The following is a 13,653-nucleotide window of genomic DNA, read 5'->3' as shown; positions in this document are numbered from 1 at the left end:
CTTTCTAAGCAAAATGGTGGCAATTTTTGTTAAAAAGGATCAAGTTTGCTTTCATGGAAGATGATCCAGATGTTATTGGTTGTAGTTGATTGCCTGAGGATGGATTTATTGGGAGGCACATTTTGTATGCCATTTATGGAAAAGAAGGATAGCATGTCAAAATACCCAAAGATAATCATCAAAGGTTAATAAAACATATCTTTCAATTAGCTTCTTTTTGAAATCAATGAGCACGATATATTATAATAACAACTCTGGTGAGTTAGGCTTCTTAATACTGTCTCTTGGGAACATTCCAAAGCTTTAATCTCATTATTCTTGTGAGGCTTGGGAGATAAGCAAGGGAAGAATACTTGTCAGATTTCCTGCTGACTTAATGACTGTAAAACAAAGACACGTAGCCCATCTTCAGATTCAGGTTGTACTAAATACAGGATTTCTCTGTAAATGCTCTGTGTTTGTGAAACTGTCTCCACAAAATCAAAGGCTATCTTTAAGCCCTCAGAGAAATCCTGCTCACCAGGTTTTTCCATTGTTAAGTTCAGTACTTTCAATACATATATTTTTCTTGGCAACAAAAGTGTGAAACTTTTATTATTAGCTCGGTGTTAGAGAAGGTGTTAAAACAATGGCAATACAGTGAAGAGCCTATTTATTCAGGGCACTTTAGGTAATAGTGTCTTAATGGTAGGGGTTGGTTTACATTGTTTTTATACCCACCCAGCAGTGCCCTCAGCAGCTTTGCTGTCTCTGAAGCAGCTTCATTTGTGCGACTTCATTTTTCACAATTTAGCTGCGTTCTTTAGAGCCCGTTTTATGCTTGTCTTTGCATCACCTTCAGCAGCAGGAGTTGTTGCTCTGTCTGGGAGCCTCTAACAAAGCTGGTGTTCCCTCCCTGCAGGTCAAAGAGATCGTGGCTCAGCACACCAAGGAGTGGTCCGAGATGATCAATACGCACAGCGCCGAGGAGCAGGAGATCCGCGACGCGCACTTGAACCAGCAGTGCGAACTGCTGAAGAAACTGCTCATTAACGCTCACGAGCAGCAAACCCAGCAGCTGAAATTCTCCCATGACAGGTGAGCAGGGCAGCGCTGCCTGGTCCTGGGCGCTTGGTTGAGGTCTGCTCTGTGTAATGCTGTAGTTTTTTGCATTGACTGCTCCAAAGGCACTGGGTGAAAGCACGGTGGAAGTAGAAGAAGCAGCCATGCAAGGTTTGGGTGGTGTCCTGGTGAAAGATGTGTCTGCCGGGGAAGGCGGGAGCCTCTCGGAATGGAAATTGTGAGCCCCTTCCCTCCAAATTATTATAACTCTGAAATCACGGGGCTGTCAGGCAAAGCTGTGGGAAAAGGAGCAGCAGTTCTTTACTGTGCGTAACAAACAGACAGACAAACCAACGGACAGACAGACACACAGACAGACAAGTGAACAGACAGACAGACGGACAGACAGACGGGCAGACACAGACAGACAGACTCGGGGTCCCGGGTCTTCCCTTGGGATGTGAGGGTCCCTTCCAGTGAGGTCAGGTGTTAACAAGGTCCCAGTGCAAGAGCTGCTCCTAGGAGCAGAGCTTCACTGGCGGTAGGAGAATATCGTAGCAGACAGAACCCCGCAGTGATGGCGAATCCTCCCCACAGCAACCGCAGCATCTCCCCTTGGATCCTGCCAGCCAGAGGAGCTGAGCCCAGCCTCACCCCCCAGCCAAAATCTCCTGCAGTCTCTGCCCTCCAAAAGAAAGCCCCTCACCTAGGAGAGTACAGCTGCATCCTTCCCTGCCTTGGCCATTTATTTTGTTTCTCTTAGGTACCCAGTCGTTACCGTCTCTTAGCAACAAATGGGACAAAATTCCCTGAGAGAAAGGAAAAAGAATAAAAATCCTAACCTCCAACAGGTAGATGTAGGAATGGGCTTCTTAGCTGATTTAGATCATCTGGACCTCCTTAAAGGCAGCAGAGGTGATGAAGCATTGGTAGTTTGCATTGACTTTACCCAGGAACTTCAATTTGGAGGCTGGAAACTGAGAAGTATAAAATACAGAAATATCCTTTGGAGTTGCTGTCAGCACTGCTGGCTGTAAGAAAGATCCATGAGAAGTGAGGTCAAAAGGGGTTGCAGGATAAGCTACATTAGACTGATGTGTCTATGTGACTGTGTATGATTACATTATCCTGCTGTAATCACACAGAAGATGTTACAGGACACTAATGCTTTTGTAATTAACCATCCTGCCTATTTGAAATCAAATAAAATTAAATGCATGTTATAGCACGGTGCTAAAAATGGTGGTAAGTAGAGGAATCATTTCTTTATCCTATGTTCTCTTATCTGAAGCAGCCTAAAAGGATATGGAGATAAAATATGTGTGTACACAAAATATATATATTCATGTGTAGATTCATATGTAATTGTCCTCAGCACCTTTCACATAAAAAGGGAAAAGAAATGAAACAAATCTCATTTGAAGAAGGAATTGGAATGATTTTTTTAAATTCCTGAGCGAAAAAGCAGCGTGTCTTTGCGTCAGAGAGAACACATGCTGGGAGCTGCAAGCTTTTCATCCAACAGAGAATTGTCCCAGCAAAAGGCTGGTAGTGAGCTCATCTTTATGTTAATCTCTGTGTTAACCCATCTCTTCAAGCTGCCCTGCAAAACACACCCAGTCAAATAGGGAGTCCACAAATTGTTAAATTATTATACAATTCATCATTCAAAAACTATTAGCCAGAGGAAGGTGCAGTCCTTGGTTCTGCACCTCTAAGTCATACTTGGCGGCATCAGCCCAGGAAATCACATCACTTTCTTCTTTTTTGAGTCTTTTTTTCCATCCTGTTTGAAATTCATCAGAATGCTTGGGAAATTATTTACTAATATATGGCCTGTAAAAGTAATTTTTTGTTTTCTTTTCCATACATAGTTCCATGTTCTCTTAACTTTGCTAGAAGCTGTCATTTCAGCCTACCAGTATATATATACTAAGGCAAAGCTTCAAGTTTTAAAAAAGCTTTTTTCTCATCGTTTTAGTCTTTGGGTTTAGAATTTCTGTGTCCGTATGTTGTTTAAGCATCTCTCTATCATTTCTTGTATGTAATTCTTATATTCTTAGCAATGCATTTTGCTTTCTTGTTAGAAATCATTTGTGTTCAGTCCATGTATTTTGCTCTGTGTTTAAAGGTACTAAAAACCAGATCTGATAATTTACATCCTTAGAAATATCAAGAAGCCTCTTTGTTCAGCTGTCCCAGGAGTAACAACCTTCAATATTCTTTCTGCTTTATTCATTGCAATATAGTGTGTTTTTGCTTATTTGGGAATTATGTGCAGACAGGGGACTTTGCTGTTAAAAACAAATTTAAGACTGTGTCTGAATCTATGAATATCTCAGAAGAATTTGGGCTGTGAGATATTGAAATGTGAATAATAATGCCCCAAAGAGGCATCACACTTGATAATTTGTAAACTTTGTAATGTACTGTATTGTGTGTAGGAGGACATGTCTTTACCTTAGAGGCCAGGAGGCAGTTCAGGTCTGTGCACAGGAGCAGGGGAGCTGTGTGAGGGCAGCGTGGGCAGGCTCTCGGCAGGCTGTGCTCCCCACTCCGCTCTCGGGGCTGGGCCATGGCTGGGTATCACAGCAGAGGGCACAGGGCTGTGGCACAGATCAATAATCCCAAATGGTGCAGTTGCCTGCTGTAGGAAAGGTGCTTTCCCTCCACGGCAGCACAAAAAGCAATTTCTGTCTGTGCTTTGGGCTCATTTAAAAACAAAGCAGAAGGCAGCAGATACTGCTGAAAACCTGAAGCTTCTTGAGCTCCAGGGGTGCTGAGCCCCCTGCATCCCCAGACTGAGTTCCCTTGGCTGATCTGGAGCTGGTGATCCTGCAGCAGCTCAGGAACTGGAGACCTGAGGCTGTGATTCACAAGCATTATGTGCTCCAGATAAAATAACCTGAGAGAGAGAGAGAAATTGTGTGGTGGGTTGTTTTTTTTGTTTTTTAATAGAAGAAGCGATTACTATTTATTCAAACAATGCTGGTGTCAGAAAATGACATGTTAATGCACTTTGATGTCATCTAAATATATATATAAATTCCAAGGATATACTTACATGCTGAAAGTTAAGTATCCCTTCAAAAGACATGTTTGTATAAATTTCAGAGGTGCAGTCACTATGACTCAGTAGAGAGTCAGCAGCTAAATCTTGGCAGTTCCACATTTTTCAGAATCCCTTTTTCTTTCTCTTTTCTTTACCTTCCTGGCTTATCTACTTGTTCCAGTTCCAGGAATCACCACTGCTTGTGGGAGGGAGAGTGTTTTTGCTGGAGACAATGTGATGTGTTGGCCCTGTCAGCCACCTCCATGGCCAATGCCTCATTTCTAAATCATCAGTGATGCACGGTAGTCCTCTAATCCTCTTAACTTCTTCCACTCTAAAGTTGTATCTGATGCAAGCAGGCCAAGTCAGTTTGAACACCTACACTGACTTCTTTCATATCCTTCAGCGCAGTAATGAAAATAAATTTTATTTGAAGAAAGGATTGTTGGAGTGAAATGTGTTTTCAACACATCATTTTTTTTAGAACCCAGACTAATTTTTGCTGTGATACCACTGCTTTTAAATCTATATTCAGGAAATGTTTGACCTTATGAACTCTTGGAGGGAAAAAAAAAAAAAAAAAAGCACCACAGTTGTTTAATAAAAATGTTTAAAAAGCTCTCTCTTTTCACAGGAAAGGCTGAAAGGTGCACTGAGCCAGTAGGAGAAACCAAACACAAGCCTGACCATGCCTAAACCACTGTTTCCAGGCCCATAGGCCCAAAGTAAAAGCTTTAAAAGGAAATGTGTCAGTTCATACCACAACTAGCAAACATTATTACTGTTGATACTGCTGTTACCTTCTGAGTGCAGGATTTGTACATTTTTTAGGCAGTTGTAAAAGACAAATTGCATTTTTTGATAGTAGCTCGTAGTAGGACTACTCATATAATAGGGAGAAAAGAGGGTGTTTTGTACCCTTTTACAATATTCTAAGTGTGAAAATGCTTTGAACTCATCTTTGCAATTATATTCTCGGGAATAAATGGAGATCTCTGGATGCCTGCTCAAATGGTGTAAGTTCTACCCAAAGGAAGGGAATTTTAGTGTTGTTTGTTTCTTCCTCTTCCTTAATACTTCAAGGAAAAAGTAACCCCAGTGTAGAGGAACCCAACCTCCACTGCAGCTGCACCTCAGGCATTGATGACTGTGTTTGCTTTTGCTCAGGGAAAGCAAGGAGATGCGTGCCAACCAGGCTAAAATATCCATGGAGAACAGCAAAGCCATTAGCCAAGACAAATCCATCAAAAACAAAGCTGAAAGGGAGAGGTAAGTATCCCTTCCTGATAAGGGAAGAATGCTTCCAAAGGCTGATAGGGGAAGCTGTCGATTAATTCCATTAAAACCATGCTTTTATGGATGGATACCAAGGTCTAAAGATTGTGCTGGATATATTTTTAGGTGACTCTTTTAGGAAAAAATTGTGATTTTCTCATATTTGTCCTTTTAATAACTCTAATGCCCTGATCATCTTTGACTGACTAGAGTAGGTCCAATCACACTATTAAATTTTAATTATTGTACATGTAGACCACTGTATTTTTTTGCTTTTTCAGTGAGATGAGGGCCTGACTGAGAAGGGAGTAAAAGCAGAATCTACACAATGATGTCTTCTAAGCCTTTGGGGTTTCCCCTTCACTTTGGCCTTGCCATCTGGCTCGTTGTTTCCTTTTTTACATCCCCTCCTTGGCACTGTGCTATTTTGGTTCCAAGGGCTGAAGCACGTCCCTTGGGTGCTGCACACCCCCTGCTCATGAGGAGGATGAGCTGTCAGAGCCCTCTGTAACTGTTTGCTTTGTTGTGTCAGACCTCACTAATGACTCCGAGGGAAATCTGTTCCCAGATCTGAAAGCAGTTCTGGTTTGTGGGCTGATTCAACTGTTTGAACTATTTTTAGTTCTCTGTCATGGCAGAAATCTTAGGAAGAGACACTTGAGTTATTTTATGTAACTATTAATAGTATATTTATATTTTTGCATGAATAGCATCTTTAAAAACTTGCAGTATTGATAAGCATAACTTTGCTTATGATCATCGGATGATTTTTTTTCCATTATCACTCTTAAGACACACAGCACTTTTTATATACCAAAACTGACAGCAGTTGCACAAATTAATTGTACAAATTAATTAAACAATTGGTTTTGAAGTTTTGGCAACCATTCTTGAGTAAGGAAAAAGCAAACTTCATTCACAGAAGTCAAGCCTTCAATCATACTGCCAATATACAGGGAGATATCTGAGTGTAAAGTTCTGTGGCCAGAGGAGTGTACAATTTGCCATTACTCCCAGCTGTACAGATAATTAGAAAACAAAATACACCTGAAGAGTTTGTGATTCTCTCTGTGGCAGCTTTTGGGCTTCTTTTTTCCAATGAGTCTTCATGGAGAACATTTTCATTTTTTCAGGCGAGTCAGAGAACTGAACAGCAGCAACACGAAAAAGTTCCTGGAAGAGAGAAAAAGGGTAACTATAACCTTGAAAGTCACTGGGCACTGCTTCTGGATGTTCTTTTTCATTCCTCTGTGTTGAGAATCCAGCTCTTGTAGATTTTTGTCTTTGCTTTGTTGCACATACTTGTACAAGAAAAGATATGACATCTATACAATACAAAGCTATTTTGTTTTAACAGAACTACTCGTCATTCCTGTGTGTTTGCCAAGTCTATGTATTATGTGCAGTATGTATAATATGTATCTATTAATTATATCAATTAATAATATAATAATATTAAGCTTTTATTGAGATTGGGTGATATACTAGGCCTCCTGTGATGTTTTATGCCACCTAAATGGGGCAAGACAGCATACATATGTGTATCTTTCAAGCAGGTTTTTATTTTACTTGTTAATAATGTGTTATATTCTCCCCCCCCCCATTATTTTCTCTCAATCACAGCTGGCAATGAAGCAGTCAAAGGAAATGGATCAGTTGAAAAAAGTTCAACTTGAGCACTTAGAAGTCTTGGAGAAGCAGAATGAGCAGGTATCTTGTTTTAAAGGCTTAGGAGAAAAGCAAGCTAGAGAAAACAATAACCAGAGTCAGGCTGAGTAGAATCCTTCTGAATGTAAGTCTTTACCAAAATGGGGACTTTTTCCTGGTCACTACCTACTTTGGGAGTCAAAATGAAGAGGTGACTTAAATGGTGACGCAGCACCAGATTTGTTTCAGCGGAGCCTGTGGGAGCTGAACTGCTCAGCCAGAGTGCACTTTCAGCTTTTCAGCCACACTGATACTCCTTAGCCAGATATGACAGTCATTAAGGACCCAGCATATCCATTTTAATTACTCCCCAAAAGTAACTCAAGCAAGTCGGTTTACTTCATTTTGGAACTTACATTTCTAGTACTGATTGAAAAATTAGAGGAGAAACGTGCCCAGAGCATCTCTGAACTCCGAGAGGCAGTGAGTTTGGACTGAATTCTAGAGATGTACAGTAGCATGGGGAGTTTTATCTGTACTAGTACACCCTTTCCTAATTAAAATACCTTATTATTTTCTGCTAGTTTATAAGCTCCTTTTTTTTTTTTTCTTAATTGAAAAACTACTTGGCAAGGAAAGGGAAATTCTCATCTTATTTCTGGTGGAAGCAACACTATGTTCTGAGCAGTTCCCTTGCTGAAAGGTTGAGCCAGAAGAGCTGGAATAATTGCATGGACTTGCTGTACTGCACTTAAAAATGTAAACTGCAAGGGGAATATACCCAGCAGTTCAGTGAGGTGAGAGAGAAGGGGAGCATTTAATACCCACCACTGTTAAGGGCTGTGTACTCACTTTGTTTGGTAAATGTTCAGAACTTGAACTCGCTGGAAGACACCATAGTACAAATTAAAGCCATCTTGCAGAGAGATAGGGAAGGGAATAGTATAGGCAAATCAAGTCTTTCCACTGTCAGGAGAGAGCCCCAAAGCTGCAGCCTGGGTAACTCGCAGGGGGTGACAGCGCTCTGAGACCTCGGGTGGCTGCCACCACCGAGCCCCAGCCAGCATGGCTCTGCTGAGCACTCCTCCTCCTGGTAACAGCCACGAGTCCCACTCCGATCCCTCACAGGGTTGCTGCAGACCAGCAGGAGTGGATCTGGCAGTCAGTCTGCTCCTGCAGTATCCAAAGGCAGGGAGGCAGGAGCTGGGGGAGGCAGGAGCTGGGGGCAGAGTTTGGGCCATGGCAGATCTGTATCTGTGATAGCTGCTAAAAAAATGATGGGCTTGATCCAGAGCTATAGTGGTATCAGTTATTTCTTTCCACTGGCTTCAGAGAGCTTTGGATGCATTTTTTAAAATACATAAGGAGAGGAGAGAATGATTCTGGTTGTGCTTTTGAGCATAATGTGATAACCACGTTCTGTATAAGGGAGCTGGGATAAGTGTGAGTCACTGAAGGGTCACCTCTTTGAGCAATTAGATACATCCTCACCTGGGCTTACAGCTCTGCAGCTGAGGGGTGGCAGCAGCCTACATGAGCTTGCTCATTTGCCATTTAAGTCAGATAAATAATCACTTATTAAATGGAATAAGCTGCTCTGTGTGCTGGTTATCACTCCTGTGTGGGCTTGTGGTGGCCTCCACCACGGGGGTGTCCTTTACAGCTTTTTAACTCACTCTGATTTGATCCATCAGAGCATATCTTTCCATACGTGCTGTTTGGACCATTTCCTTGTAGCCCCAAAAGTGCAGCAGTGCAACCCCCAGCTGGCTCTGGTATCACTGTTATAGACACTGATGTGTGGAAGTTACTTGGATCCAGGTGGTGTTTGTTTAATGCAGATTTTGAAACACTTCTTTTTTCTGATTGAACAAGGCAAGAAAATTTTCATACAAATATACAATGGAGAAAAGTAGAATTATGGGTGGAAACAGACTTCAGTACAAACTGTTATAAATTTAAATTTGTTTTGTTTTATGTATGTTTTTCTTGCATTAATTTTTCAATATCACTTCAGTTTTCATTCATTTAATTTGCTTCTTGTTGTATTACTCGATTTTGACATTTTTATTTTTGTACAAACAGCTTTTGAAATCCTGTCATGCAGTGTCTCAAACACAAGGTAGGATGGACGTATAATAAGCAAACTATTATTTCAGTGTGCTTTCCTTCTAAATTAAATCATTATCATTGGAGCCCTCCTTGTCAATGCAACCATTGGGAAGTGCCATTGACACAGTGAGCACAGTGCTAATCTTGTTTGCACACAGATATTTGAGCCTGACACAATATTAGCAGTATTTTGTGCTTTAGCATCTGAAATTCAGATGAATGTGAACAGTGATGCGCAGAGGAAATATTTAGAGATTAACTTGCACATTAGCTGCTGTTACTGCAAGATCTGCTTAGAGTTCTAAATTGTGTCTGTGAGAGTGTCTGTTGATCTAAGAAAAGTATTTTAGTGTTAACACACATATGATTAACTGCTAATGCTGATAGTCAGACAAAGGCTATCCACATATCTCAGTATGCTAATAAAATAAGTAATTCCATGCTAAGAATAGCCAAATATAGAATAGATTGCTAGAAATAGCTTCCTAGTGTCTGTGGAAGAGCACTTTAAAATTCACTTCTAATTCCAACATGTTACAAGCTCTGGCAATTACACTTCATGATGTGGCTGTGCTGCTGTGGCTTCCTAAATAATTGTTACTCCAAGAAATCCCTGTTAACCCCTGTCTTTCCAAGGGAAAGAGCTGCACTGGGCTGGAACATCCCCTTGTGCAGCACTGCCTGATCTGAGTTACTCCCTTGAACTGATAACATCTTGCACTACTGACAGCACCTGCTGTAACAACATTTATTTATGGACACATAGTAATGAAAAAAACTCTCATTAGGCTAGGAAATTTTTTTTGTTTGTTTTTTTTTTTTACTGTATGTGTTTCCTAGCTTGTGTGAGATCTCAGTAGAGAGCACCCTGAAAGCAGAGTCCCTGGCTGCCCCTGACTCCATGGATCCACTGTAGGTTCCAGAGGCTGTCCTGTTGTGCTGGTGTGTTCCCATCGGAATGCACTCTCTGACCCAGCCTCAGAACGGCACAAATGAGATCCTGCTCCTCTGCTAGATGCTAATGTGGTCTTTGAAGCCAGGTTCTCTAAAAGAATTCCATACACAGTACACTGGGACACGGAATATTTATAGGACACTGTGCCTGTAGTCAAGTCACAAGCCTGAAACGTGAAATGTGTGAGTCACTGAGAAAAAACACCAGGTTTTGTTCTGTCTGGATGTTCCATTTCACAAACAGGCAAAATTCAGCCAACATTTCAGAAGAGGTTGTCCATATTCATTTATTTATTACGTTTCCATGTTTTCATGTTAAAATTATTTCTTCATTACTTTCAAGCTTTTTAAGTCATTTAAATGGAGAATGTCAATTAATTTTTAATCATATTTATGATGGTTGCTTTGCTGTTATCATAATTACTTTTTTCCCCAAGAAGATGATAAGAATGATTAAGCAAGTGCAGGGCTAGATTTTTCAAGAAGGCAGGTATGTCACATCTGCATAAATCCACATTTACCTTGAAAAGGAATAGAGGTGCACCCTCATTACTTTAGACCTACATATGCCCATTTTCACCTCTGCAGATGTGTGTTTGCACATCCACAATAGGTGACTCCTTAAGTAGCAGCTTGTATAGCAAAGTTCCCTGTCTAAGCAATTTTTACAACTTCTGGGGGAACATAGTTTAAATACATCAAGTCCCCTAACTATTATTCCCTGCATGATGGATAATACAGCAATTGCACCAAAGAAAATAGCGTGGATTGTCTCTTCCTAAAATTTGTTCCTGAGTTTGACTGTATAGATGGGTTATATTGCCCTCGGGGTCAATTTATTCAGGGTCCTTGGGGCATGGATTTAAATAACTTCCCAGATTGAGAACCCCCAGGGAAAATGGAGATGCTGACTCTCAGTTCCTTTATTCAAACCAAAACAGGATAACAGGAGGAGAGTGTGGCTCTGTGTGCATCTGAGAGAGAGAGGAAGGGAATTTAAAAAGTGCCCTCTGAGAGGGGATTCCCAGGCCAGTCACCCTTTACACACAGAGCTGTAACTCTGCCTGCAGAGCCCGAGGCAGCAGAGTTTATATGAGGTCTGGCATGTATTCATTGCTGGATTTTGCACAATGCTTTTGGGTGCAGTTTCAGGTGGATTCAGGGTGTGTAGTCCCATGGAGCACATATGAGTGTTCTAATCCTGAAGTGAAAAACACTCCCTCTGTAATCATAAGGATCTCCAGGTCAGACAAAAATTATTTTTTAAAAGTACACTATTTTTAAAAAATCATGGCTACTGCAAGGGAGATGTTACACTGATGGGTTTTTATCATTCCTTGTCTTTATGAAAGAAGCAAGTCCAGATCATGATGAATTTCAGGCGTTAACACATTGCAGTACTCTCACAACAGCAGTAAGAATGCTTTCCTGGACATTTCCTATCTGGAGAAACAGTAAATTGGCGTCTGCCTAATTTCTTCCCCAAAACTGGGGCTTCTGCATTTTATCACACACTTCTTTAGAAAGTCAACCCATGACTCCCAGAATAGAAAAAAAAAATATTTCCTAAGAATTTGTAGATAAAAGGATTACATCCGATTTGGAAAACAGAGTGACATGGGGTGGGGGGACGAGGGGTGTAAAAATAATGTTGTTACCTGTCTCTTCAGTGTGCTTTGCCTGTGTTTCACTCAGACCCTCTCATGTGAAACATGCTTCATTGGGAGCAAAAGGTCTAATGCAGTGCTTCATGTGGTTATTTTGGATTGCAGGCAAAGGAGATGCAGCAGATGGTGAAGCTGGAAGCAGAGATGGATCGCAGGCCAGCAACAGTGGTTTAAAGCCTCAACAAGCAAATTGAAGCTGGAGAGCACAGCATCCTTAAAATGAGAGCAAAATTCAAAATAACATTGCTGAGGTTGAAGAGTGGGCTTTTGGTTTGGTTTGGTTTGGTTTTGGCAGGGGTTTGTTTTGAGGTTTTTTTGTTCTTAATATATCAAGGGTAGCTACGGACCACCAAGTCTTTAGGTTTGCATTGTTTCTTCTTTAACACTGGGCACTGAATTTCCTTTGTTTGATTTCCATAAGAATTTCCTTTGTTCAGAAAAAACCCCAACCTGAAATGAAGAGAGCTTTTTAAACCCCATCCTGTTTCTGTATCTCACCAGGCACTGTGCCTGCATCAGAATCCCACGATCAGAGCCTCGAAGCACAGGAGATGCCTTTAACATCATGTCAGATGGCAACAAAGCTGTAGCTGGAGTGCTGTAATTTCCCATTTGTGTTCTCATGCAGAAGCCCCGCGCTGCCAGACCCTGCCAGGCCACGCCTTGTCAGATGCTCTGCACCTGATGTTCCCTGAGCCCACTGAACGGGACCTTATGCCAAGTAATAATTAGGATAGTAAGGAGTTGAGTTTGATTTTAAATTACATTTAAATGGGTTTTTTTGCAGGCAGCAGACAGCAGGCAGTTGAAAGGTAACTGTGTATATTCAAAAGTACAGTGTGTACAAAGTCATTGGCCAAATTCATCAGCTGCAGCAGTAACTTGACAGGGTATTTCTGCAGCCTAACGATGCCATTCACAAGTGCCATATCAACTCTATCAATTCTGAGGGGAGCCAATATCCTGTAGAAGTCACTGCAGTGGATAACCTGAGGGAAATACAGTGTATTCGTGCCAAAACTGATCAGTGCTCTAAGGAATTATGTATTAGGCACTTTAAGAAAAGTTTACATCCTACATTGCTTGTATAGAAATTGCATTTTGATCCTGTTGTTGCAGATCCCAGATACTACAGTTCATTGTAACTTAAAAGATTGTTTAAATGGCTTTTGGCAAAAAGTTTGTAACTGTGAAAATGTAAAAAGTATTTATACACTTGGGAAACACAACATTGTAGAAATTCACATACATGTTGCTACGTGATAAAATTAGTAAACAAAAATGCTAAGAGTATGTTTGCATGTGATACAAATGCTACTAAGGCTGTCATGCCTACTTATGACCACAGTCATGCTACTAGCTGGTAAATACTGAGTAAATGTATGGCACAGAATATTGTTTGATTAATTACAAAGACTTTTAGCATTACAAGGTCTCTATATATATGTGTGTATATTAATTACGTGGGCATTCTTGATACTTGTAGTAAAAGAGAAGTACATAACTAATTTAATTTTACACAGAAGTATTTATGCAGATTTTCAGAATTTCATATCAGGAATAACCTTTTTATGTCCATTAGATATAAAAACAATTTGCTAATGTGTTAATTTGCATGTTTCCAGAGCTTGCTGTAGTTATATTGCAAAACAATGCATGTAAGCATTCAGCTTGGAATTTGTCCATGCTGCCAATTCAAAGATGACTGCATGGAAAACTGGTAGTTTAGAACAAATCAGATTTCTGATTTCAATGTACTAAGCACCAATTACTTTGTTGTATATGCTTGTACAAACAAATTCTACATATTCCTATAAACAAAATAAATGAAGAGAGATAATTATGTTATTGTCAGTCCTGAGATGAAACTTTCAACTTCTCTAATAAAAACCTAAAAAATTCAAA

At 40.5% G+C, this 13,653-nt stretch overlaps 1 protein-coding gene across 2 annotated transcripts in view; it reads left to right on the top strand.

Annotated features, from left to right (window-relative positions):
- The window catches only part of PLCB4 (phospholipase C beta 4), a 182,383-nt gene extending 168,730 nt beyond the window's left edge, over positions 1 to 13,653 (top strand). For both annotated transcript variants that reach the window (XM_041474004.1, XM_041474005.1), the window contains 6 exons: positions 902 to 1,077; positions 5,261 to 5,362; positions 6,502 to 6,559; positions 6,992 to 7,078; positions 9,101 to 9,137; positions 11,854 to 13,653. In XM_041474004.1, coding sequence (XP_041329938.1) covers positions 902 to 1,077; positions 5,261 to 5,362; positions 6,502 to 6,559; positions 6,992 to 7,078; positions 9,101 to 9,137; positions 11,854 to 11,942 — 549 coding nt within the window. In that variant the 3' untranslated portion in view covers positions 11,943 to 13,653. The remainder of the gene's footprint in view (positions 1 to 901; positions 1,078 to 5,260; positions 5,363 to 6,501; positions 6,560 to 6,991; positions 7,079 to 9,100; positions 9,138 to 11,853) is intronic.

Source organism: Pyrgilauda ruficollis, unplaced genomic scaffold (assembly GCF_017590135.1).
Source record: "Pyrgilauda ruficollis isolate IOZ18807 unplaced genomic scaffold, ASM1759013v1 scaffold31, whole genome shotgun sequence".
NCBI lineage: Eukaryota > Metazoa > Chordata > Aves > Passeriformes > Passeridae > Pyrgilauda > Pyrgilauda ruficollis.
The sequence above is the reverse complement of the archived record's forward strand: the minus strand, read 5'-3'. Positions and strand labels throughout refer to the sequence as shown.